At 44.9% G+C, this 25,254-nt stretch overlaps 1 protein-coding gene across 3 annotated transcripts; it reads right to left on the bottom strand.

The window, feature by feature from the left end:
- Positions 1 to 2,588: 2,588 nt before the first annotated feature.
- Positions 2,589 to 20,733, bottom strand: LOC119463562 (protein krueppel-like). Of its 3 annotated transcripts, XM_049656377.1 has the most exons (3): positions 17,397 to 20,733; positions 17,071 to 17,178; positions 2,590 to 4,074 (listed from the first exon to the last, which is right to left on the bottom strand). In XM_049656377.1, exons 1-3 carry the CDS (start codon positions 17,473 to 17,475, stop codon positions 3,623 to 3,625), a joined length of 639 nt encoding a protein of 212 aa, XP_049512334.1. In that variant the 5' UTR covers positions 17,476 to 20,733; the 3' UTR covers positions 2,590 to 3,622. The 3 variants fall into 3 exon arrangements, with proteins under 3 accessions (XP_049512335.1, XP_049512334.1, XP_037580322.1); XM_049656378.1 differs by lacking the exons at positions 17,071 to 17,178; positions 17,397 to 20,733 and adding an exon at positions 15,370 to 16,317 and having other exon boundaries at positions 2,589 to 4,074; XM_037724394.2 differs by lacking the exons at positions 17,071 to 17,178; positions 17,397 to 20,733 and adding an exon at positions 4,391 to 4,552.
- Between the last annotated feature and the right edge of the window lie 4,521 nt (positions 20,734 to 25,254).

Raw genomic sequence — 25,254 nt, 5'->3', positions numbered from 1 at the left:
ATGTCGATTCTTAAATTATGGCTATGGTGTAATGACAACAGCGTGACGACGCGACGGCCTGAGAACAGTGACATGTCGGCATTTGTATGACAACGTCGTGACGCCTGTATGACCACTGAATTTATAGAAGCTGGAATGACGATGATGGCACGACCACAATGGCATGATGACGAAGGTACGACAACGCACAGAAGATATAGCGTTTGTCTGATGTCGAAGCAATGGCCATGACGTACGGCATGCAACGGCGGCATTAACACGATTTAATGACGACGGCATGATTATGATAGAATGACGAACAAGAATGGTGTCTATGGATCGATGAAGATGGTATGACGACAATGGGATGACATTACTGAAGTGATGGCATATGACAGCGCGACGATGGCGTGATGGCAACACAATGACGATGAGCTGTGTACATGACGATACTCACGACGATGGCATGCATGAAGAAAGCCGGATGTAGAAGTTGCAATGACGACGATGTAATGATTGCAACGGCATCACGACGATGGCATGATGGCCTCAAGCGAATGTGTGACATCGACTGCCTGAAGAAGGCAGCATAACAAGGATCGCATAATCGTCACTGAATGGCGACAGTATGATTAAGATAGAATGACGAATAAAGATTGACATCGATGGAACGACGACCACGTGGTATGACTATGAAGGCATGATGACAATGAGATGATGTTATTGAAGTGATCACAATAGTAAAACGACAGCGCGACAACAATGGCCTGACGATGACAGTGTGACGACCATGGCGTTGTGACGACATGACAAAAGTTATGATGATACACCGACCACACGACGGCATCACGACGAACACATACCTATGTGGCCTCAAGCAATTAGACAACTTGGACCACTGCGTCGGAATAGAGGGCATGACGATGACAAGACAAGAGTCAAATCACGAGGTTGGAGTGACAATGATGACTGAACGACCACGACGGCATCACAATGGCGGTATGACAAGGAATGTATGACGACTGTCTGGCGACGATGGGCGATGACGAGTGTGGGTTGACAAAGCTCGAATGATGATGACGCAATGTCACGCAATGAAAGCGTGGCATGACGGGAGTCAGATCACGAAGCTGGAATAATGGAAAGAAGGTATGATCACGGCCAGGAGCACATGCCTAGTGGCCCAAGCAAGAAGACAAATTGGGCCACTGCATCAGTGTAAGAGGATCTATAGTTAGATAGCTAGATAGATACATAGGCTCAAAATGGCTGAAGTAGGCAAACAAGGCTATTCACATTAAAATTGCAAAATCAGCTTGCAAGTCCAGCTTCAACGGGCCTGGACACTGGAGAGAAGCATCCAAGAAAAGAGCACTACAAATCCCGGCTCGATGGCTCCACCTCGGCACTACAAGCAATCAACCTGCGGACCAAGGACCCATCACGGAAGACTGAAGTTCGAAGTTGACATCTAATCCCTCTACAACATAGCTGCTGGCCAGTGCACATTGGGGTCTTCTTCTGCTGCCGGAGTTACTACTAAAACTTGCGACTTCAACAAAAGCAAAATGTGGTGTCCCAATTCCGGAAACTGTAATCTACAGTCAGATGGTAAGAGTTTCTGCGGTCATGAGGGTGAGTGAGCTTGGGTAAGTCTGAGCATATAAAAACGCGCATTGTGGGAGTGTGTGGCATTTGCACCATTGCAATTCTGATTGAAGCACATCCTAAAAGCCAGAAATTTCGATCTTGCAGGAATGTGCTTGCCATGCTGCAAAACCTGATGCAGAACACACACAGTGCATTACTGCAAAACCAGGTGACAGAAAATTTCTGTGGTGACAGAATAACATGAACAGCTCCTTCCTGGTGGCTGAAAATAAAATTGCACACATCATGCATCTCGTTTGCATAGCATTTAATTGAAATGTTTCACGAAAGTTGTACTTAACTTCGAAAGTCCAAGTCCAAGAGGAGTGTTAGATATGCCACGTTTTTTTAATGTGAAGCATTCTTTACTGAGTAAAGCCAGTTTTTTTGTATCTTGTTGTTTTCGTGGGTCAACGAGCAGACAACTACTAACATTTGCAGGCAAGGGTGTAACGTTGCCGACGCTTTGGTTCGCGGCCGCTCACAAGCCGAAGGGCGAGAATTAGCCAAGCGCGTTGACGTTGAGTGTGAGCAGTCTCAATGCACAGCCTTGAATAGCGGTGTGACATGACCGTCAAGTTCCATTCTGGCAGCATCGTATTCCAGTGTTGTGTGCTATTGATCGTCAGCTTGGTGTGCCTAAAGATTTAGATGCAGTAGTGGAGGGGGCTCAGCAAAGAAACATTCGTTCATTGTCTCGCTCGCTTTTTGATGTCTCAAAACACTAGGCAATGGGAAAGCCATTAGGTGTGTCTCGGACCGCTAGCACCCCACTAGCACGACACGTTGGTGTTTTGCGCTGCGAAGATTTGCACAATGCTTCGATTACGTAGGAGACAATACAGTTGAGCCTGGAAAATTCTTTAAGAATGGAAAAATCTACCAGTATAATATATTTATCCAGCTACAGACATTGAATGAAAGAGGTTTTAGAGCGCTAATGCCAGTTTGCAAAAAGGAAAAAAAAAGTATATTTGGGGCGTCACGTTTGCAGTCACGTTGCCGTCCTGAGCAAAAGGAAATCAAATGGCTTTTACGCTTCCTTTACTAAGCTAGGCCTAAACTATATATAAAGACATCCATGGTCACCTGTTTCCATTGCCTGATATGCTGCAGCTGAAAAGGAAATAAAAAATAAAACAGAGAAACACAAGTACGTATGAGGAGGAGGCCATTGCTGTTGATGGTTTCCTCTTCAACTAGAGAGTCCTTATAGCTGGATTATCAGAAAAGCTTTATTTGTCCAGTGACGGCCTCCAGCCAGGAGTCCTTCCTCAGTGTAGACTACTGTGACTATGCCATTAGGAAAATATGGTTGCTTGGGAATTTTGAAAAGTAAAGTGTAATAACTGAGCGTACAAGAACACCTGAAGCCACAAGCATGGAGGTTGCACAAATCCACATTTGTGGGAAACATTCGTAGAGGAAGGAATGGACTAGAGAGAGCACTAAGGGACAAGATAGAAGCCTAATGTATCAGCACAACATGTGATCGTCATGTCAGAGCACACAGTATGTTTTAGTGCTCCTGCTCTGCATGCAGAGCTACAGCAGGGCAGCCAAACAGATGCACATTGTTTAAAAGCTGCCGGGAACCAAACATTCCCAACCAATACGCCGAGTCTATGAGGTCACGTGCTGGGCCGATACTGCGAGGGAAAAGGCAAGGCGAATGGCTTCAGGCAGAGTTCACATGCCTAGGCTGACTGCGTGACGTGATGCTCTCTCCTAGTTGATTGTCTTGCTACATGGACATATTTTATATCTCGATCGTTATATCCGATAGTCCATATATTTGTGCTCGTTAACCAAGGTTTCATTACATTGCTTATCATTCACAACATAGCTGAAGGATCACAGTGCCAGATTTCCCTTTAGTAAATTTAGTAGGAGACTGAACTGAAGTGATTTTATTTGCAACAGTCATGCGGGAGAAAGTTGTGGAGAGGCAACACTCGGCAACACATGCGGTCTTCTGTGGTCAACAACACGTCTATGGCATCCCACTGCTGCTGTCGTCCGGGGAGGCACGGTGCCTGCGGGCACCACTGTGCAGGTCATGGTACCTGCGCATGTGCACCTTGACGCTGCTGCACTGGGCAAAGACGGCCGGGCAGTGCGGGCACGAGTAAGGCCGCTCGCCAGTGTGCGACCGCATGTGGCGCACCCTGTCCGAGTTGAGTGCAAACCCACGGTTGCACACGTGGCACCGAAAGGGACGCTCGCCAGTGTGCGACCGCATGTGGCCCACCAAGTGCGCGCTCTGCACAAACGCGCGGCTGCAGACGTGGCACCGATGGGGACGCTCGCCCGTGTGCACTCGCTCGTGCACTGCCAGACGGAACTTCTGCCATGTCGAATATGGGCAGAAGCGACACTGGTGCTGAACAATGGTCCCGGCTGGCACTGGCCGAGGCCTCTCCTCTGGCAACAGTGACGGACCAGCTACATGTGGGAATGCAAAAGGTGAGTCAGTAATCAAAGGAACGCTGAAGACAAAATGAGATAAGTGGATCCTACACACAGGTGGGGATCAGTGCTAAGTGAAGCTTTTGCTGATGTTTGTACAAATGGTACCATAAATGTTATGCAAACGTAATGCTATCAACCGAAATGCTTTGAGAAAATCACGTCAATGAATAGTTACTTCATGTGAATAAAACAGCAATGATGCAAGGGCAATCCAATGTTTCACCATACATAACACAGTCAGGAAAGCCTCTATTTAAGCGTAACTGAAATGCACATTAAAAGCGCACACCCATAACGGGGATGGCTTATGTTGCCAATTTCTTGTGTAGCCGACTTCTTTACTTCTTGCCTCTGACGATGGGTGATGGGTATTGACTGCAATGGAATGGCAGCAGTATACTCAGTGTCTTTTGTTCAAACAATACAGAATTTCTAAAAATTGCTGGTGGCAAATAGCTATATAATTCAAGTCATTGAGCTGGTTTACTCAGAGGCAGGTATTACTTACACGAAAATTGGAATGCACAATCGACTAATTAAAATGAAATTCATCAATTACCTATGCAATAAATTACCTTAGGCACACATACTGCTTTTTACGAATTGCAGCCTGTGAGTTCGCAAGGCGTCCTCACATCCACTTCAAACAAATTTTTTAAATGACACCAGTTTTAAGATATTCATTCCCAAAGTGTGCGACGAAATACATGGCCATTCCAGTTACTTTTGTGTTTCAATACATAAAACGGCGGTTTGTCAAAAAAGTATGTAGGAACAACAGTGCATTCTTATTGCAACTTTTATTGTGCAATAATGCACTGTATTCGGCCACTACCTCCCTCATGACTCCGACAATTAACCCATGGCCCTCAGTCCCCAGTGGCTGCGGAGCACCTGACCAAGGCGGCGGTCAGACCTGCTATGCGGCAGAGGGTGCTAAGAATCTCTGGGCCCGGACAGGCCGCCAATGGAAACTGAACCTGGCAACGTTCAACACATGCACCCTATCGAGTGAGGCTAGCTTAGCAGGACTATTTGAAGAATTATCAGGCATTGCCTGGGATATTATTGGCCTTAGTGAGGTTAGAAGAACTAGTGAGGCTTACACAGTGCTAACTAATGGCCACATCTTCTGCTACAGAGGTCTTCCAGATAAGAGAGAATCCGGGGTCGAATTTCTAGTCCATAACAACATAGTGGGCAACATTGATGAATTCTGCAACATAAATGAGAGGGTAGCAGTCGTCGTAATAAAGCTGAATAGGAGGTACAAAATGAAGGTAGTACAAGCCTACGCCCCAACCTCTAGTCACAATGACGAAGCAATAGAACAGTTTTATGAAGATGTTGAATTAGCAATGAGAAAGGTGCAAACTCAGTATACTGTAGTCATGGGCGACTTCAATGCAAAGGTGGGGAAAAAGCAGGTTGGTGAGAAAGCAATCGGCAACTACGACATCGATTCTAGGAATGCAAGAGGAGAGATGTTAGTAGAATTCGCGGAAAGGAATAGGCTCCGAATAATGAATACCTTCTTCAGGAAGCGCATAAACAGGAAGTGGACCTGGAAAAGCACTAATGGAGAAACAAGGAATGAAATAGATTTCATACTCTCTGCTGATCCAAGCATAGTGCAGGATGTATGCACGTGTTAGCAAGCAAGCAAGCAAGTGTTAGGTGAGGTAAAGTGCAGTGACCATAGGTTAGTGAGGTCTAGGATTTCTCTCAATTTGAAGAGAGAGAGAGTAAAATTAGTCTAGAGGAAACAGGCCAAATTAGAGGCAGTAAGGGTAAAAGCAGACCAATTCAGGCTGGTGCTCGCAAACAAATATGCAGCTCTAGAACACGAAGATAAAGACAACATAGAGGTAATGAATGAAACCGTAACTAGGTTGATCTCAGAAGCCGCAATTGAAGTAGGAGGTAAGGCACCAAGGCAACCAGTAGGTAAGCTCTCCCAAGAAACAAAAGACCTAATAAAGAAACGACAAAACATAAAAGTGTCTAACTTAAGAGATCAGATAGAATTCACTGAACTGTCAAAACTGATCAACAAGAAGACAGTAAGGGATATTCGAAATTATAACATAGATAAGATTGAGGAGGCCGTAAAATATGGACGCAGCATTAAATCAGTAAGAAGAAAGCTTGGCATAGGACAAGGCAAGATGTATGCACTGAAAGATAAGCATGATAATATCATCAGCAATTTCTATGACATAGTAAACACAGTGGAAGAATTCTATACTGACCTGTACAGTGCCCAAAACGGCCGAACTACTTTCATTCGAAATAGTGAACCGGATACAGAGGCTCCTGCTAAACTAGCGATGAAGTTAGAAGGGCCGTGAAAGACATGTCCAGGCTAAAATCTGCTGGAGAAGATGGAATAACAGTCGATTTAATCAAGGATGGAGGAGATATCATAATTGAAAAGCTTGCGGCCCTTTATACGCAATGCCTCACAACTTCAAGTGTACCAGAGAGCTGGAAGAATGCCAACATTATACTAATCTATAAGAAGGGAGATGTTAAAGAATTGAAGAATTATAGACCCATTAGCTTGCTTTCAGTATTTTATAAAATATTCACCAAGATAATTTCCAATAGAATCAGGGTAACACTTGACTTCAGCCAACCAAGAGAACAGCTGGCTTCAGGAAGGGATATTCTATGATGGATCATATCCATGTCATCAATCAGGTAATCGAGAAATCTGCGGAGTACAATCAACCTCTTTATATGGCTTTCATAGATTATGACAAGGCATTTGATTCAGTAGAGATACCAGCAGTCATAGAGGCATTGCGTAATCAAGGAGTACAAGAGGTATACGTGAATATCTTCGTAAACATCTACAAGGATTCCAAAGCTACCTTGGTTCTCCACAAGAAAAGTAGAAAGTTACCTATCAAGAAAGGGGTCAGGCAAGGAGACACAATCTCTCCAATGCTATTCACTGCATGCCTAGAAGAAGTATTCAAGCTCTTACACTGGGAAAGCTTAGGAGTGAGGATCAACGGTGAATATCTCAGCAACCTTCGATTTGCTGATGACATTGTCCTATTCAGCAACAATGGAGACGAATTACAGCAAATGATTGAGGACCTTAATCGAGAAAGTGTAAGAGTGGGTTGAAGATGAATATGCAGAAGACAAAATAATCTTCAATAGCCTGGCAAGGGAACAAGAATTCAGGATCGCCAATCAGCCTCTAGAGTCTGTAAAGGAGTACGTTTATCTAGGTCAATTACTCACAGGGGACCCTGTTCACGAGAAAGAAATTTACAGAATAAAATTGGGTTGGAGTGCATACGGCAGGCATTGCCAAATCCTAACTGGGAGCTTACCACTGTCGTTGAAAAGAAAACTGTACAATCATTGCATTCTACCGGTGCTAACATATGGGGCAGAAACTTGGAGGTTAACAAAGAAGCTCGAGAACAAGTGAAGGACTGCACAAAGAGCGATGGAACGAAAAATCTTAGGACTAACGTTAAGAGACAGAAAGAGAGCGGTGTGGATCAGAGAACAAACTGGGTTAGCCGATATTCTAGTTGACATTAAGCGGAAGAAATGGAGCTGGGCAGGCCATGTAATGCGTAGGATGGATAACTGGTGGACCATTAAGGTTACAGAATGGATACCAAGAGAAGGGAAGCGCAGTCGAGGTTGGCAGAAAACCAGATAGTATGATGAAGTTAGGAAATTTGCAGGCACAAGTTGGAATACGCTAGCGCAAGACAGGGGTAATTGGAGATCGCAGGGAGAGGCCTTTGTCCTGCAGTGGACATAAAATAGGCTGATGATGATGATAATGAATGCACTGTTATCGCAAGTTTCACGACGCATATCTCGAACCCCTGCGATCCTTAAGGCTCTGTTATACTCCGACGTTACCAACGTGCGCGCGCACCAGGGTTCGTTTCGTCGCATCACGTCGGCGATGCCACGCCAGGCGCAAATCCGACTGCCCTATAGTCTAACGCGACGCGGCCCGACGCAGCGGCCACAGCCAAAGCAGCGCATGCTCAGTAGAGCAGAGCGCCGCGCGGAAATAAACGCGGACGCGGTGCAGTCTGGGTAACGTCGTCGGCGCGAAATGCAGCATGCTGCATTTTGCGCCGGCTGCCGCCAGCTCGCGCCTACGGACGCTGATTGCGTCGGTCGCGCCTCGCGTCAGACTATAGAGTGCTTGCATTTTGCTAGCGGAGCGTCGCTGCACCCAGCATGCGCGTGCGTCAACGTTACGTCGGAGTATATCGAGCCCATTAGAATTTGTGAGGACAACAGAATGATAATAGAGAGTTTTAGAATAGGGGCCCTAAACGTTTTGGGGCCCCAAAGAAATAGCATCAAAGCCACTGCGCATGCACATGATGCAAACTGTGTTTGGGTTTAGCATCGGGCACACTATTTTACTGATTTAGCGGGAGCCCCAAAAGCTGCCCCAAAAGCTTAGCGCCAACAAACATGGCGGTGCCCATCGAAGCGACAGCTCGAACCGATAACCAAACTGGGTTCGATTTGTGGCAACAAGTGAAGTTCGTAAGCTAGGAGAAGTGACCACGGCTATCGCTATCTCTCAACTAATGTGTGTAATGAAGATTGATTCATTAGACGCCGTTGATTCAGAATTCGATTGTCGCTTTCATGGCTCGTAGGTCTAACGTTGATTAGCTTGGCTGGTGAAGGCATGTGATGTTGGTTACTCAAACTTAAGTGCAACAAATCGCTTGCTGCTAATAGAATAACCTCTAAATTGTAATTAAACGCAAGAACACAAAAGCTAAAATTCTCTTCTTATTATAAAATGGTATAGTTTATGTGAGTATTTATAATAGTTTTTCTTTGATACCGTAGTGGCGCTGCAAGCGCAAGACGCTATTCGCAAACGGGAAGCCCTGTTCTATAACTCATCACACCTGTTTGCCCCAATGCTAACACCCACAACGCTGTCTTCTCTTTGGGGCCCCTATTGTAAAGCTCTCTAATGGAGTGATGACAACAAAATGCCAAAGGAAAGTGACAAATAAATGACGACAATGGGATGATGACAAGAGACTGGCAGACTACACCCTGCATCTGGTCTGCATTATACCCAGTTGATGAAGGAACAATGGCGACATGAAGACAAAACTGTGTTTGTGTTGGAGTTCAGGTCGTATCATCTGCTACCCCAACCACCTCACTTTGCACAATGTATATCTAATACTGGCCTGCACTATTCCTGGGACAACAACAGTGCAAGACAGCAGCCAACACATATCCAATGGTTCAAGTTGTAGTTAATCAGCAAGCCATTCGTACCCAGCCCCCGTAAAGTCAGGTGAAGAACCAAAAGCAGCTCCCTGTAACACAAGTCCAGCTTCATTAGTTAAAAGCCAATTGCCACGAAACTTCACTACGGTTCAATTTCTTAGGAGTAGTATAGCAAAAGTGCAGGGCTGGCAACTGTCTAATTTTCTTTAAAAATTATGGGGTTTTACGTGCAAAAACTATGATCTGATTATGAGGCACGTCGTAGTGGGGGACACCGGAATAATTTCGGCCACCTGAGGTTCTTTAACCTGCCCCTAAATATAAGTACATGGATGCGTGTTTTCACATTTGGCCCCACCGAAATTCGGCCAACGTGGCCGGCAGCCGAATTTCGCCAAACATTATAGCCACTAAGCAACCACGGTGGGTGAACTAATTTTCTTAATAGCAGCCTTTAAAGAACCACTGACAGAAATTTTTATTTCAAACTCGAAATGTTTTTGTTGTTATTACCTCTGACCGCGTATTAATGGCAAAGGTTGTCACTAGTACATATATTTTGTAAAAAGGTGACTGCTTGGAGTGGTTGGGGAAACGTGGTTTAAACAAGGAAAAAGCCTTTTTTTAGTGTGCAATTCATAGGAAGGAAGGGAGAAGGCAACAGAACAGTGCACTCTGTCCAGTTGCCTTCTTCTTTCCTTCCCATGAATTGCGCACTAAAAACTGTTTTTTTTTGCTTGTTTCAAATGTCACATTTTATTATGGCTTTAGAGTCCGCAAATGGCTGATCTGACTTGGCAGCACCTCGTGACATTGTCACCGATATGATGTGTTCAGTGGCTGCTTGGGCTCTCTGTGACATTTTGTCGGCTCCACAAATATTGGCAACATCATAGATCGGGGTACCAGTGCGGAGCACAATGGGGTGCTGCTTCCTTGCTTCGATGTTGGGCTGGTCATCTGCTCGCAAGGGACACACGGTAAGATCCAACGATTCATTTGACGCCCAACCCAACTTGTATTAACCGTTTACAATGGGTGTTGCCTACAAGAAACATAGCATTAAAAAAAATGTTTTCTTGCCGAGTTTCGGCATTGAGTGCCAAGTTGCTGGCTAATTGTCTTTGGCCAACACTGTATGACAGGCAGCAAACACCATTTGTTGATTTAGAGCAGGACCATTGGACTAGGAAGAAGTTGGGCATGCGACTTGCTTTCTTTCAGTCAGGGGAGACCGACCGATGCAAGATATCCAGCTGCAATGGTGTCACACGTGATGTAAAACAAATGAAATGCAAACCTATGGTTTAAATCGGACGAGAGTTGCCTGCACAAATTCCAAATGAAGGCTTAGGTGGCTTCGGATGAGGCTGACTTCCAGTTTTCCGCCCCTATAGCTGAAAAAGCTTACGCAACAGTATATTTTTTCTTACCGTAAAATACCGATCAAGCGCCCCCCCTCGATGTGAGGATAATGCAGGGAATGTTGGGGAGGGGGCCCTTGTTCGGTACTGCCACAAAATGCAAGATGGCGGCCAAAAATGCTACCCCCCCCCCCCCAGATAAAAATGCAGAGTCGAAAAAAAAAAAACGGAACCGAAAGAAAAGGAAGACACACACAAAGTGCACTAGGTAGAACTAAAGCTCTTTATTCATTCATTTAATCGCTTTCGAAGCCGTCAAATGAGTCTTCAGAGTCCGATGCGAAAACGAGGCCTAGGCACTCTGTCTGCAAGCCCTCGCGAAGTTCTGGGGCCACGGCGCCGATGTCACAAAGCTGGTCATGCAGCTGACCATCCTCGGAACCGTCGAGCGCGTTAGCAATGCCGCACCCTTTGAAGGAGCGCGCGACAGTCTCTTCCGTGACAGCGGCCCATGCCTCTGACACAAAGTCAAGGGCATCCTGTCGCGACGGCTTCCTTAAATTGCCTTTCGGCGTTCTTTCCTCTTTTCTGATGAAGCTTTCCCACGTACGGCGAAGGTTGGCCTTAAATGGCCTATTCCAAAACACGTCAGCTGGTTGCAGTAGGCTTGTGCAGCCTGCAGGCACGTACACGACGTCTGTGTCGCGCTCGTCTAAGGCGTCCTTTGTTGCCTGCGTTTTGTGGATGGGTGCCTGATCGAGCACAAGTAGTCGCCGCACGTCATCGCTGTTTGGCCCCCACACCCTGGTCAGCCACTCCTGCAGCTTGTCCGATGTCATCCATCCATTTTTTGATGCGGTGACGCGGATTGCTACGAAAAGAAAAATAAATAAGTTAGCGGTAATCACTGTGATCGAGCATCTCCGTTATCGTTACTCTCCGCTTTGAAAGCAAGCAGAAAAGAACTTTGTGCACAACGGTAATCACTCACCTGGTATGCGAAGACTCATGAATGCCTTGGGTGGAATCCTTCCGCTCGGTTCCTTGAGAATTACGAAAGCTGGGAGCTTGTGTCCACTTGCGCATGCTGCCAATGCAACCGTGAAGCCCCTCCGGGCGCAACCAGTGTTGGCTATCCGCACAGTGCTCTCGCCGACCACATTGTTCGTCCTGTTTGCCGGAGAGTCCATTCTGACCATCGTCTGGTCCATATTTGAAATGTTGAAGTGGGTGTAGTCGTGGCGTATCCGGAGAGCGTTCACGGCAGAGCGAAACGCCTTTGCTGCTTCCGTGAAATCCTTCAGGTGTCTTTTGGCTTTCGTTGGTGGCTTGGCGCATTGTAACGCCGAACCGCTGTTTCCATCTCTTGATGTACTGGCTTGATGCAAGAAAATTTCCCAACTGCAAGCTGTGCGCAATTTTAACAGCTTCTTCAGAAAGCAGTCTGTTACTTACAGCACGCCCTGCGCTTCTTTCTCGCTCTAGAAATTCAAAAAGAGCGTCATCCACTTCTTCGCTGAACACCGGCGCTCCATTAGTCAACTTCCGCCGAAGCTTGGCCTTGCCAAAGTTCTGCTGCAGCAAAGTCTCGTACTTCTTCTCCCACTCGCAAATCCTCTTTCTATCTAGACTGAAGTGGCGAGCTGTCGCGTGCACATTCTTTCCGTTGTGGCGATGCCATTCCACGACTTCGATTTTCTTTTTCACTGTGTATGAGTGCATGTCGCGAAGTCACAGCCACATGTGGCACAGCAAAACAACAATAAAATGGTGAGCGTCGCCAGTGTCAAGGTTGCCAGTGTCAGTGTAGGTGGCCCGTTCTTGGATTGGATTTCGGATTAGACAAGAACGTAGCCAGAAGCATGGTTTTTGGCACGGTTTCGGTTTTGAAAGTTCCGGGGCGAGTCGCCAGAGAATTGGGGGGGGGGGGGGCGCTTGTTCGGTAGTAAACGATAACTCGACATTCTCAGATTATGGGAGGGGGGCGCTTGCACGGGTGGGGGCGTTTGATCGGTATTTTACGGTAATCTTAATTATGCCTATTCTCGATGTGTTTGCACATTTAGATAGAAAATGAAAATTACTTGGGGGTATTTATATGTCCTGTCATCAAATAGTTAACTACGTACCCAATTGATCTTTGAGTTTCGACAGGACGCGGCATTGGATAGGATGCCAAACGAGCAACGAACTTGTGCAGACTGCGACAGATCTACAACATAGCCGGCACCGATGGCAGGCCAGTTATTTGCGCAAATTCTGATGCTCCTATAGTCTTGTTATCGAAGTTTATCTTGCGTAGTGCTTTCTTACAAACTCTCAAGAATGCAAGAATGGGGTTGTCTTGCGTCTAGTGGCTTTCACACATCAGCGATTTGAAAGATCTCGTGGATCTTTCAATCACTGATGTTTTTAACGCCAATGCATTTCTCCGCGAAGTTCGGGAATTGATATTTGGAAACTGATGTCATCCCGAGAATTCGTTCAAAGTGGAACCACCTTGCGAACTCCACGGCTACAATTTGGAAATTGCAATATGGTTCATAGGTAGTTAGTTAAAAAGTTAAAACTTAATTAGTGAATTTTTGTTCATTATTTGATTATGCATTTCAACTTTTTGTGCAAGTAATGTCCGCCTCTTCGAGTAGACCAGCTCATGAACTATAATTGTGCTATCTGCCACAGGCAATCTTTAACAATTTTTGAAAATCTTCGGTGAAACACCCTGTATATATACAGTGCAGCCCTCTTGATATGTTCCTCGTTGTTGCGTTCTCCCTGCTGCTACGCTGCATTCTCGCGGTCCACACCAAATTTTATTCATTCATTTTTTATTTACAACATATTTTACAAAATACAAAAGCATTGCTGGACCCATAGCCATTGGCTAGTCCTCGGTCCATAGTCAACTTAGGGTATAAAACGCACCATGCGAGCGAGCAAACTGAAACAGCAGACATAATACATAAAAGTAATATTAATATACATAACTCATACACAAAAGTAAATATAAACTCGGTGTTCTTTTATCCTTCACGCACGGGAGCAAACAAAACAGACATAATACACAACACTGAAATTGACATGCACAACTTAGGCAGGAATGTAAATAAAAAGAAGTGTACTTTTATCGACAATATTTTACAAAAAAGTACTTTCTCACAGCAGACCTGAAGTTACGGGCTTCTTTTATATGTATTGGCAGAGAATTCCAAATTAGTGTGCCGTTAAATTCCCCGAGCCTTTTCCCGTACAGATTATGACATGGAGGCAGACTAAAACACTGATTAGTTGCAGCTCTTGTATTTCGTAACGGGATTTTGAACAAGGTAATTGGAAGTGGATCATTGGTTTCGATAATACTATTAATGACCTCAGCAATTTTCAGTTCATACAATGCATGCACTGGCAACACATGCAATGAGCTATACAAGTGCGTACTCGATTGTGTACACTTAGAAGAAGTGATAATTCTTAATGAGCGCTTTTGTAGATGGAATATCCCATTGAGCCCCCTGTATTATGTTCCCATTTGATATATCGCCATTCTGTAATACTCCCGCATCTTACGTTGCATTTGAACGCGGTGGTCACGTAAATTTAGCAGTGCAGATATAATTTAGCTCGCACACACGGCAACAAACGATCAGTACTTGGCAACCATGTTTGCAACAAGCATCTAATGCGTTGCACAGGCAAACAATGTTTGTAAAAATTGACAGTCACTTTAGCATATGCCAAAGAGGATGAAGACGAAAGCCTGCACGCTCACGACATTCATTAAATATTACTTGACATTCTCATTTGAATGAGTCGTTACTTCTTATTACTTGTTTTCTCCCACCAAAGGTCATGGGTTTGAGTGACTTAAATGAAGTTACCTTAATTACCTGCGCCTGAATTACCTTTGCCCTCATTAACATCAAAGGTCGTGAATTCGACTCCCACCAAAGCTTGAAGGTGCGACTCCCACGAAAGGTCGTGGGTTCAAGTGCCTTAATTAACTCTACATTAATTAACTGTACCTTAATTAACATCACCTTAACACCGAAGTTCGTTGGTTTGACTCCCACATAAGCTCGAGGGTTCGACTTCCACTGAAGGTCATGGGTACGAGTGCCTGCATTAACTCTATCTTAATTAACTTTGCCTTGATTAAAACTGAAGGTTGTGGGTTCAACTCCCACCAAAGGTCATGGATTTAAGTGCCTTAATTAACTCTATGCTAATTAAGATAGTTAATTAGGGCACTCGAACCCACGCAATTTGTTGGCAACACCATGGTGGTATCAACAAATGGTGGCATCTTAATTAACTTCGCTTTGTGTAACACCAAATATCGTGGGTTTGACTCTCATCAAAGGTCAAGTGTTCAAGGACTCAAAGGTCAAGTGGTCTCAAGGTTCATCAAAGGTCAAGTGGTCAAGGACTCTCATCAAAGTGACTCCTTTCTGTACCTTTCGTGTATTCGATGCATTTTTGCTCAAGGGCTTTGAAGGTCGACTGAATGATGAGACACGTAAGGCTTTCGCCTTAATAAGCGACCGAAGTTGCACAAGCCAGGCACTGCACAAACATCAGAAGAAAACGTGCACAGAGCAGCTAGCAGCACCCGGAAAAGTGTGCAATGTTTAAAACCTACCGGGAACTACAGACACTGGACGAAATCTGCCGAGCACAGAGCTACATTTATTTTGGTGCCTGCAAGTATCTTTGAGTTGCATAATTGCCGTGTTGCAAGGGTCTTTCAGTTGCGTAGTCGCGAGTTCACTTTAGTCAGCTTCGTTGCATGAAAGCCATGTCATGCGGTGAAGCATATGCAAAGTATTGCAGTGAAGCATATCAAGAGTGCAAAGGGGCCACAGTCACAGAACATTGTACGTGTCCCTTAATTAAACATGCGCACAGGCACTGTCCACAGTACCAGTGGGTGCACCGAGACGTCTAATAACTGCACTGGCAGCCATTCAGAACTGTTTCTTATGTTTCAGTGGTGATTTGCCCCCTTCCTCACTGTTACGCTATCCTAGCTGTTACGTTTTTTTTTTTTTGCAGTCCCTTAAAAAATGCATCAACGGGATTCTACTGAGACAATAAACCTTTTGGCAGAAACCACGTCAGCGTGACTGCCGACGTTAATGCTACTAGCACTGAAGCAATGTAGCGAGATCGTATTGCCAGCACCAGAACAGGTCACATATGAGGCGTGTATTGCAGCTGGACTTCTCTCTCACGCTTCCCTCTGATCACAATACACCGTCTAGCGGTGCTGTCACTAGATGACATGTTATAACAGGTTTTTATTCTTTTCTAGCCTGATGACACGATTTCCTGGCATGCCGACTATGAGCTCATAAACTCAAAGAGAACACATACGCAAGAGAAATCCTGATTTTGACGTCATGTGTGGCCATCCAGCAAGAACATGTCAACCATGTCGTCATCTCCGACTAGGAAAACAACACTGTGTGCATGGTGATTCCAATGGGGGTGAACACTTCTAAGAGACTCGTGTGGATGCTACCATTCGGGTGCATCAATTGAAGTCGTAATATCTGCAATGCCGACTGTTTTACAGACTGCCATAAGATGCGAGATGGTTCACCAGCAAAGTCTGAGTAGTTCAGTGTGAAAACATGAAATATAAATGCATTGTTTTGCGCTAGATGCCCATTTCAGTTTACTTTAAACGAGTCTACAAATCTCACCCAAGGTAGCAATGGTATGAGAGTAAATTTTTAGGTACCTAATTTGCATACAAGTATTTCTAACTGCAATTCAAATATTTTTCTTCATGTAAAAACAATTAGGCTATAAGAGGTTAACAGGTTATGTCAATGTATCTTTTTTCATACCCCATAATGATGATTTAAGTGTGGGAAGCAATGCAAAAAAAACAAAAAACAGACACGCTGAAGCAAGCTTCAATTGTGCATAGCTCCACAAAAACAAATTGCTGTATTAATAAACTACACTAAATAATTTTAAACAAAATCCTTTTATATTATTTTTTTAACGATGTACTCTCCGTGACAAGAAATGAAGGAATCAAGCTGTTTAATTTTCTGTGGTGTGGAATGGCGTTCAGGCTTCACAGGTTTAAGTAATTGTGAAATTGAAATTTAAATCAACTCATCTTCTCTGTCAAACAAGTTATTGTTAGAGCCCTGATTCTATCAAATTCAACTTGTGCCCAAAATAAGATCTTTTAACCAATCTAAATTAATTAAAAGATGCTTATTTGTGTGCTTCAAATGACAATATGCTCTCAACTTTTTGCAGTTTGCTTTGAGCATTCATGAGCTTTGAAACCTGTGCTTCGTGTTAGTATACGCTTGCTTACCTGTTTCCGGGAGCATCATACTTGTGGCGTTGTTGACATGGTCAGAAGAGCCTTGCTCCTCCAGATCAGTCCCTGGAAGGCATATGTGCACACACCGTTCCACGTGCACTGCTTGAGGTTTTGAAGAAGAAAAAAAAAGACGATGCTAATTATCAAAATCAGGCAATCAGCATTATTACACATAGCAGCTACATGTACATCAGATGCATCACCACTGCCCAATTTTCACGGTACTTTTATCAGTTCAGAAACTACACAAACATTCACTTGGAATATTTGTACGTAAATTTCTCAGCAAGATGGTCCAAATCCCTATAATTACTCACAGCCAGTTTCCAGACTCCAGGTCCACTGGATTTGCTTCTGACAACAGCTTCTAATTCCCAATAACCTAGAACTAATCATGGCAATGTTACCACAAATTTTTCAGCCACGTTACTATATCATGTATTACTACCTCACCACCACAAGGCACCATCTAAGTTTTACAGATCTAAATCAAACCTCCTCAAATTTTGCACTCGATGTAATCATTCCACTGGTTATCATTTCTGACAATAATTGTACTGTGCTATTGAATATATTGTTTCTCCATGTTAACTACAGTCTCTAGTATTACGCTTTTTTGTAATAATGTATAGCTGGTGTAAATATGGGTTTTCTAAACAATACAGATGGGAGATCGCCTTCACAGTATGTTGTCTGGAACTTCCTTCTGTATGTATACTCCACATTCTCTAACTTTATTTTGTTCATGAAAGTGATGCTGAAACACAGAAGTGGGAGCATGGCCACTCAACCCCCCGAATCCAACCATATACAATGCCTCTAACGCAGCCACCAGCCATAAAATATAACAGCTTTAACTAAATTACAAATGCAGAAAACACAACAAACAAGCAAATGAGAACAGCACAGACAACAGCAACATTACAAATATATGTTGTCCAGTGATCACAAACAAATGTGCACATAATCTTTTGGAACAGGATAGGCCTACGTGACCTGTCCAAGTTTCTGAGGGCTATTACCTTAAACGCCGACAAAGTAGCATAAGCTGCAGTAGTGAATTCACTATTTCCCTAAAATGCCTCATTAGCAATACATAAATAGTTTCACATTCGGCTCACTGACTTGGAAACATTTCTTACAATAAGAGCAACAGAAAACTGGGATCATGGAGACAATCCAGCCTTTTAGCAGCTTCCTGTCTTTTCTGCAGTCAAACTTAAAGGCTGCTTACAAGCAGCATTATGAGAAGTACCTACTGGAATGTGTAAAAGTAGTTTTAGTGCAACCATTATAGAATACCAAGACAATGCTGCAAACAGGAGCACTAGTGGCAACATTCCGTGGCACCATGCTTAACCAAACTATAATCCAATTGCAATCTGCACCTACGTGCTCCTATCTGCTGGTGCAAGTCTTGTCACGGTGATGCAAGTTTCACTGCAAAGGATTAGGCAGTATTAGAAATACAGGACCTAAAGCTGGGCGACGCAGTCCAGCGAGCATGCAAAAGAATGTAAACGAATGCAAAGAGAGCACGAAAGAAAGTCAAGGGCCGATAATAAAATCTGGGTTCTTTCGTATTCAAAGTCGCTTGGGTGAACTATTTCTGAAACTGCATAATATTTGGCTTGCTCCACAGCTTTTTTTTTTCCTCGGGGTTCGGTAGCCTCAGTCACAAACTGCACACCACACTCGAAGCAAGCTAAGTGGCGAGCTTGTTCCCAACACACAAATGGAACGAGACAACAAGTCATTCACTGAACAACTAAGGAACTGCGTGCGCTGAAAAGCTGCGCAACCACTCATAATAACAACCACAATCTTCTTCATGCCCAGATCATGAACCAGCTTGTCTTCTAACGAGTGATACCTGAAACCACGGGAGAAGAGAATTCTGATTTCAAAACATTTCAATTTCTAAAACACTATCACATGATAGCACAGTGCAGCATGACTGGACGAGGACAGAAGAATTTGACAGACACACAGCGCTATACAAATGTTATTTCAGGACATTTACGCATGCCTAGCCGAGAGTGCAGCTGTGTCGCGGTCTTTGAAAAAAACACTATTTTGAAACGTGCCTAAAAGGATATGACAAGAGAAATTCTTGAGGTTCACAAAATTGAAAAAAAAAAATGAAAGAAAAGTATGTGAGCATACCTTCCATGAAGTTACCGAAAAAAGAGATGCGGTGTCTCGAGTTACTGAGATAGCCATTTGACGAGCAAGTTGCGATTAGACTGTTTGACGCATGTTGGTTCCTTGGTGTTCCTCTAAATGTTGACATTCTTGTTTTTGATCGCCCATTTATGTATATGTATCGTACATGTGCAAAAATACAGATTTGTAGTTGAAATAGCGCTTTATGTGTCAAATTCTTCTCTATCCTCGTCCAGTTGCATTGCACCGCATTATCATGATTCCCAACCAGCTAGCCTGCCAACATTCTTCAGCACTATTGCAGTTAGGGGGATACAATGACCAAGATTAAGCCAGGCCTGAGAGATTTGTGCTGTCCAAAACGTCATGTTTAGAAAAAATCATGGGGTTTTACGTGCCAGAATCACAATCTGGTTATGAGGCACGCTGTAGTGGTGGACTGCGAATTAATTCTGACCGCCTGGAGTTCTTTAACGTGCACCGGAATCTAAGTACACAGATGACGTCATGTTTATAGGGAACAGAACTTTCGTAAGTGAGAAAAATGGCATAACATAGGAAAGCATGATGGCACCACTGTGGAAATTTTAAACTAAGCACACCTTAAACATGACCGGTTTATAAGTGAAAAATTGAAGTGAACACCTGACACATTACTTTTCGACAAGAAAATACAGTTTGGCCAAATTTTAGGCGATGTGCTGATGACAGTTGTGCTTGTGCCAACATGTGATTCTCGGCTCCTCGAATACTTCCACTGCCTCCCGTCCTTTCATAAAAATTGAATTAATGAGGTTCCAAAGCACTGGCATCCATCTTCTCACGACTAGAAACACAGTCAATCCATAGTAGGGGAAGTTGGCAAGGAAGGTTTTAAAACACACTACAGAGAAAAAGAAGTGACGCTGTACTAGTACGAGGGTTGTACAAAAAGTAATGCAAACAGACCTGCTTTTTTCACATACTAAGTGTATGTAAGTAACTCTTTTCAATACAAAGATACTACTCAATATAGTCTCCATCACAAGAGATGCATTTGCATTAATGTTGAACCCAATGCTCAAATTCGCTTTCAAAAAATTCAGGTGTGCACAAATCAATTTGTACACTCGCTGAGAATTCGTGTCACTGGTCACAGCTGGTCTCCCATGGCGTGATTCGTCTTCAGTGCTCCTTTCCCCTTCTTTAAATTTTTTTCGTCTATCTCTGCACATTACTCTTGTCAATCATGTCATCTCCCAAAACTTTCAGAAGCATTGTGTGAATGCCCGGATAGCCTGCAACCATGATTGGTCAAAAACTCAATCACAGCCCTTTGCTTCTGCTTGGAATCCATTAGTTACCTGTAATGAAAAAGAAAGGTCATTATGGTATATAATAGAGGAAGATTTACTCTACAAACATGTAGAACATGACAAACGTATGTCTGTTAATGAGAAATATATGCCAACTTTTACGTTACTTTTGGTACAACCCTCGTACATTACTACCTTTATAAAATACGAAAAAAGCCACTCTTACCATGAGAAGATGCTTGGTAAGCCAGAAAAGATGCCATAATGAAAAACAGGTGGTGCCGCCATATCGACTTGATGTTGTATGCTGGGAACTAGTTAATTCTTTATCAGTAAAGATGGACTACATAGTATTATAAAAGAGGCAGGAACTTAACTTAGAAATTTTCAAATACTTTTACTGAGCCGCAACGTACCGAATACGAGAACACTACATTATGCAGATGTATCTGAGCTGAGGTTTTTCACTGCAAATTAAAAAAAAGATGACTTGACGTCCACTTTTAGAGCGCAGCTCTTAGGCGCCCGTTTTAGTGGCAAGCGGCGGCGGTGACGTACCCGAGCGAACAAGTACGGCGAAAGATGAAAGCGAACACAGATCGCAGCGGGTGATGAAAGACGCGAGGAGGAAAGTGGAGAGGAGGTTGCAGCGGAACCATGAGGCGGAAGGTGGAGGAGGGAGATAAAAGGGTGAGCAGAAAAGCGTAGTGCGGCGATGATTGATAGCAGATGGCATCAGAGTAGCGCGCGTCGTCTGGTAGATTTGTCAGCGACGGCTGCAGTGAATTGCACCCATGCGTCACTTACGCACTGGCTCTCGTGATCTCCAGATACAATGCGCCAAGTTCGTGTTAAGCGTGACACCTGCAGCCACATTGCTGTCCCAAGCAAAAGGAAGCCAAACAGTTTCTAAGTCTGCTCTAGACAAAGCTACGAGGTCCATATTCATCTTTCTTCACAGCCTGCTGTGCCGCAGCTCAACAGGATGAAGAAAAACAAGTGGACGTGACATGGTATCCAATACTGATGATTGTTTCCGCACCAAAGAAAAGAGTCCTCGAAGCTGGGTGATCATAAAACTTTATTTGTCATTAGGTATGCAATGCCCTTATTTCTATGCACAGGAAACTTAGTGTTATCATGCCTCTAGAAAATTATGGCTACTTGGAAATATAGAAAGGTAAAGTGTAATAAATGAGCACACAAGACGTATTACGCTGCGATCGTGAAGATTAGAGAAATTCACGGTGGCAAGGAATATTTTAGATTTGCTTTGTTACATCAAATAATTTGTTATACAGTTAAACGTGGATACAGTCGAGTCCCGCTACAAGGAAATTCACGGGACACATGAAAAATTTTGTTGAGGTGGAACTTCGTTGACGCGAAAGTGGTATGTATATACAGTGTAGACCACTTATAAAGTAAGTCATGGGAGTCGCGAATATCACACTATAAGCGGTACCGCACTATAACCAAAGCAACAATTTTCAAGGCCCGCACATATGCAAAACATGTGCACTGAGCCACCACGCGTTTGCAACAGTCAAGGAATGCGACTAGAACGTTTGCATTCAATTTACAGCCGAATCTCGTTAATTCGAACCAAATCACGCGGCGGCACCTCCCACCGATATTGCTCCGGCACCGCCATAGATAAAAGATTAGGAGAGAACCCTCAATGTTGTGCGCGAACAAAACAAAAAAAAAGAAAGAAAAAAACGCGGCCGAAATTTCACCCTCTCTCAAATGGCAAGGTCGCCGATTTTGCGTTGCGCCGGAACATGCGTGTACGCACCGACGTCTCAGCCACGCTACAGTGGCCACGTGTAGAAAATGGCAGTGAACCCTTCTTTCTCCTTTATGCTTCCTCTACTTTCTAGTCACGTGTTGACCTTGCACGCTGCGGCTACGGCGCAGAGAGAAGCAGCGGCGCTGTCCCAGGCCAGCCAGCGAAACTGCCCACGCCAGCAAACGCCCGGTTCTGGATAACGGCAGAAAACGAAACTTCGGGGAGCTGGCGCCGGGCTGGCTGGAGCGGCGGCGCCTGCACGGCGGAGTACGCCCACGGTGACAGTCGAAAGTGAGGGAGCTACGAGGGAGGGCAAGGGGAGCCGCCGAAGCGGCAGAGTTGCCGAGGCGAAATCCGCTTCCCTGCCGCCCTCCTCCCTCACATTACCACGGTCTCCACGTGTGCCCTTCGCCGCGCTGTGCTGGCGCCGCCCGCTCCCTGAAGTTTCGTTTACTGCCGTTATCGTGAAGCGAGCATTGGCCTGCGTTGGCAGTTTCGTGGCCCTCGCTCACTATGCGCACCATGATATTTCAGGACTCGCACTCAAGATTCTGGTTTCAGCCTCACTGGCTATTCGTTTGCACCATGTGCCCTTCTCCTCCACTTCGTCTCTCTTTCTTCCTCGAGCACTCCTTGGGGCGCCCGTTTGAGGGGAGCGTTCGCCGTCTCCACTGACTTCCGTACTCCCAGGCAGCCGTACTGTAACCGGTATTTCGTTTCCTGCAACTGCACTATAAGCGATATGTGTATACAAGGAGTGCTATGGGGAAATTAACGGGAGTCTGAAAAGACCGCACTATATCTGGTCCTGCACTATAAGCAGTTAGGTTATAAATGGTCTATACTGTACGTACACCAAACGGCAAAGCCGCGAACGAAACCGAAACAATCGTCCGGGAAATCTTCGCGATGGCAGGGGGGCAAAGGTTGAGATGTACCGAAGGCAGTCGATAAAGTGTCAACTTCACGAGAGAATGCATTTCGCGCCGCTGTTACAGAATTTTTCGTACATTGCGGCTGACGCCTAACCCAATGCGATTGCCGGCCGATCGCGAAACATTCATTTTGCAGGCACATGCACCGTCGCAATGAAGCAGTTTGAATTATCACAGTTCACTGCATATTTATGACAAAGTCGGCAAGCTTGGCAAGCTTGCGCTTACCGTAACTTTTATTTGCCGAAGTCGGTCAGCCTGGACCGACGGCAAGTAAAGGCGTTACGCGAGTCTCAGAGTCCGTTAAAAGAGCCATCGCAATTGTCGTGGGTTCTGATAACTTTTCTGATGAGGCGAAAATGATCCATTACTTTCAAAGCAGTCGCCTGAGTCGGTGTGTCTAGCGGATAGTCATTTTCCCCAGACGACGAGACGTTAGCATCTTGTTGACAACAACAGCTGCGGTGCGGCCGCTATCTTGAAACCAATTTGCGATGTGCGCAAAGTGAGTGCCCGCGCGGGCTTCATCTTCAAAGCGATCTGTGATGGGGGCAAAGTGCAACTAGTGCTTCTAGAGTCGCCTGCGCTGTGCTTACGACGTTTAGTTCCCGGTGAAGCGAGACAGCACGGAGGTCAATTCGTTCGTTGCTTGCCGTGTCTCACTCCAGCGTGTTGACACGGAGTTTCTGCGGTCATCGAGCGAGATCTGTTCATGTTTATCTGTGCGCGTGTGACACCGTGCCCGGTAATTTAGTTAGCGAATGTTTACAAGTTTATGCGGTCAATAAAACTCCTATCTTTAGTCCGTATAGCTGTCGACTAATCTGCTATCGCAACCGATGCTTCGCCTTGCAGGTGAAGCTGCGAGATTTTTCCTTCTGCTTTCTGCTTCGGCAATCGTATGTGCCTTCTTCTCGCAAGAGAAATTTACGCTTCTTCGTTGGCGTAGCCATTTCGACCGGACACGCACCACAGAAAACGGCAGCGATTGTGGTGATCCCCTGCAGTGTCACGCAGGCACTTGGTGATCACACGTGGCTATGAATTGCAGTGGCTTAAACCGGTACTTTGAATTTGATTTCGTTCGCGAAAACCTCATTCAAGCGGACATACGATCGTCACAGCTTTGAAAGGGCCTTCTAATTTGACTACTCGGCAGTTTCAATTTCAATTCAGTCCCAGTTTCGTTATCGAAAAGTTCGTTGAAGCGGAAATACTGAATAAAACGCCTTCGTTATAAAGGGACTTTTTTTGTATTACTTTCTATGGGCAGCTGACGGGGAATCGGAAAATCTTCGTTGTGGCGGAAATTTCGTTGTAGCGGCATTCGTTGTAGAGGGATTCGACTGTATAACGAAATTGACAAATTCCCGAAAAACTTCGTTACAAAGAAGATTTCGTTATATGCAGGTTCAGTACGAAAATTTGAAAAAGAAATGCTTACCATATTTACTCGATTCTGACGTGCTCTCGACTGTAACGCGCACCCCTTTTCCGTTTTCGTCAAAGCACTCATCCTTGGAATGTCACACCAGGTACTGGATGCGTGGACGCGTGTCGTTTCGCACAAGCGCGAGGCATCGGAAATGAAGAGCGAGCGACACGATGGTGTCGTAGCACCGCATAGTGTCACCTAGTGTCAGGTTAGTGAAGCGCAGAGACTTGCGCAGTAACCAAAGAGTGGCGCTGCCAGCGTGTAAAAAAAAAAGTTTTTCTTCCTTCGGCAACCTGAACTGGAAAAAGAGAGTGCCGGCTTGGCGGGCTAGGCCAGCTGCAGCACGCAGCGGGATCAGGTTTGAATGAAGGGAGGGGGAAAGGTCACGCCTCTGGCGGCAAGATCGCCGGGTCGAGGGATGCAGGCCTGCCTCGCGCACGCTCTCACGCACGCACACGTGTGCTTGCTCTCGCCTCGCAGTTGCCTTGAATTCGAGCACGCCAAGCGCGACGCTGCCACTTCGCATTCCGTCGCGGCGGAGAAGGTACTTCC

This window comes from Dermacentor silvarum, chromosome 9 (genome assembly GCF_013339745.2).
Source record: "Dermacentor silvarum isolate Dsil-2018 chromosome 9, BIME_Dsil_1.4, whole genome shotgun sequence".
NCBI classification, from domain to species: domain Eukaryota; kingdom Metazoa; phylum Arthropoda; class Arachnida; order Ixodida; family Ixodidae; genus Dermacentor; species Dermacentor silvarum.
Note: the sequence above shows the minus strand (reverse complement) of the source record. Positions and strands in the feature narration are given on the sequence as shown.

Bases quoted from the DNA above. Each gene is read 5' to 3' on its own strand.
- LOC119463562 (XM_049656377.1), bottom strand. From the start codon at position 17,475: ATGATTAGTTCTAGGTTATTGGGAATTAGAAGCTGTTGTCAGAAGCAA. The intron at 17,179-17,396 runs GTGAGTAATTAT...AACCTCAAGCAG, and splicing joins CTGGAGTCTGGAAACTGGCT to TGCACGTGGAACGGTGTGTG. The intron at 4,075-17,070 runs GTAAGCAAGCGT...TCCCACATGTAG, and splicing joins TATGATGCTCCCGGAAACAG to CTGGTCCGTCACTGTTGCCA.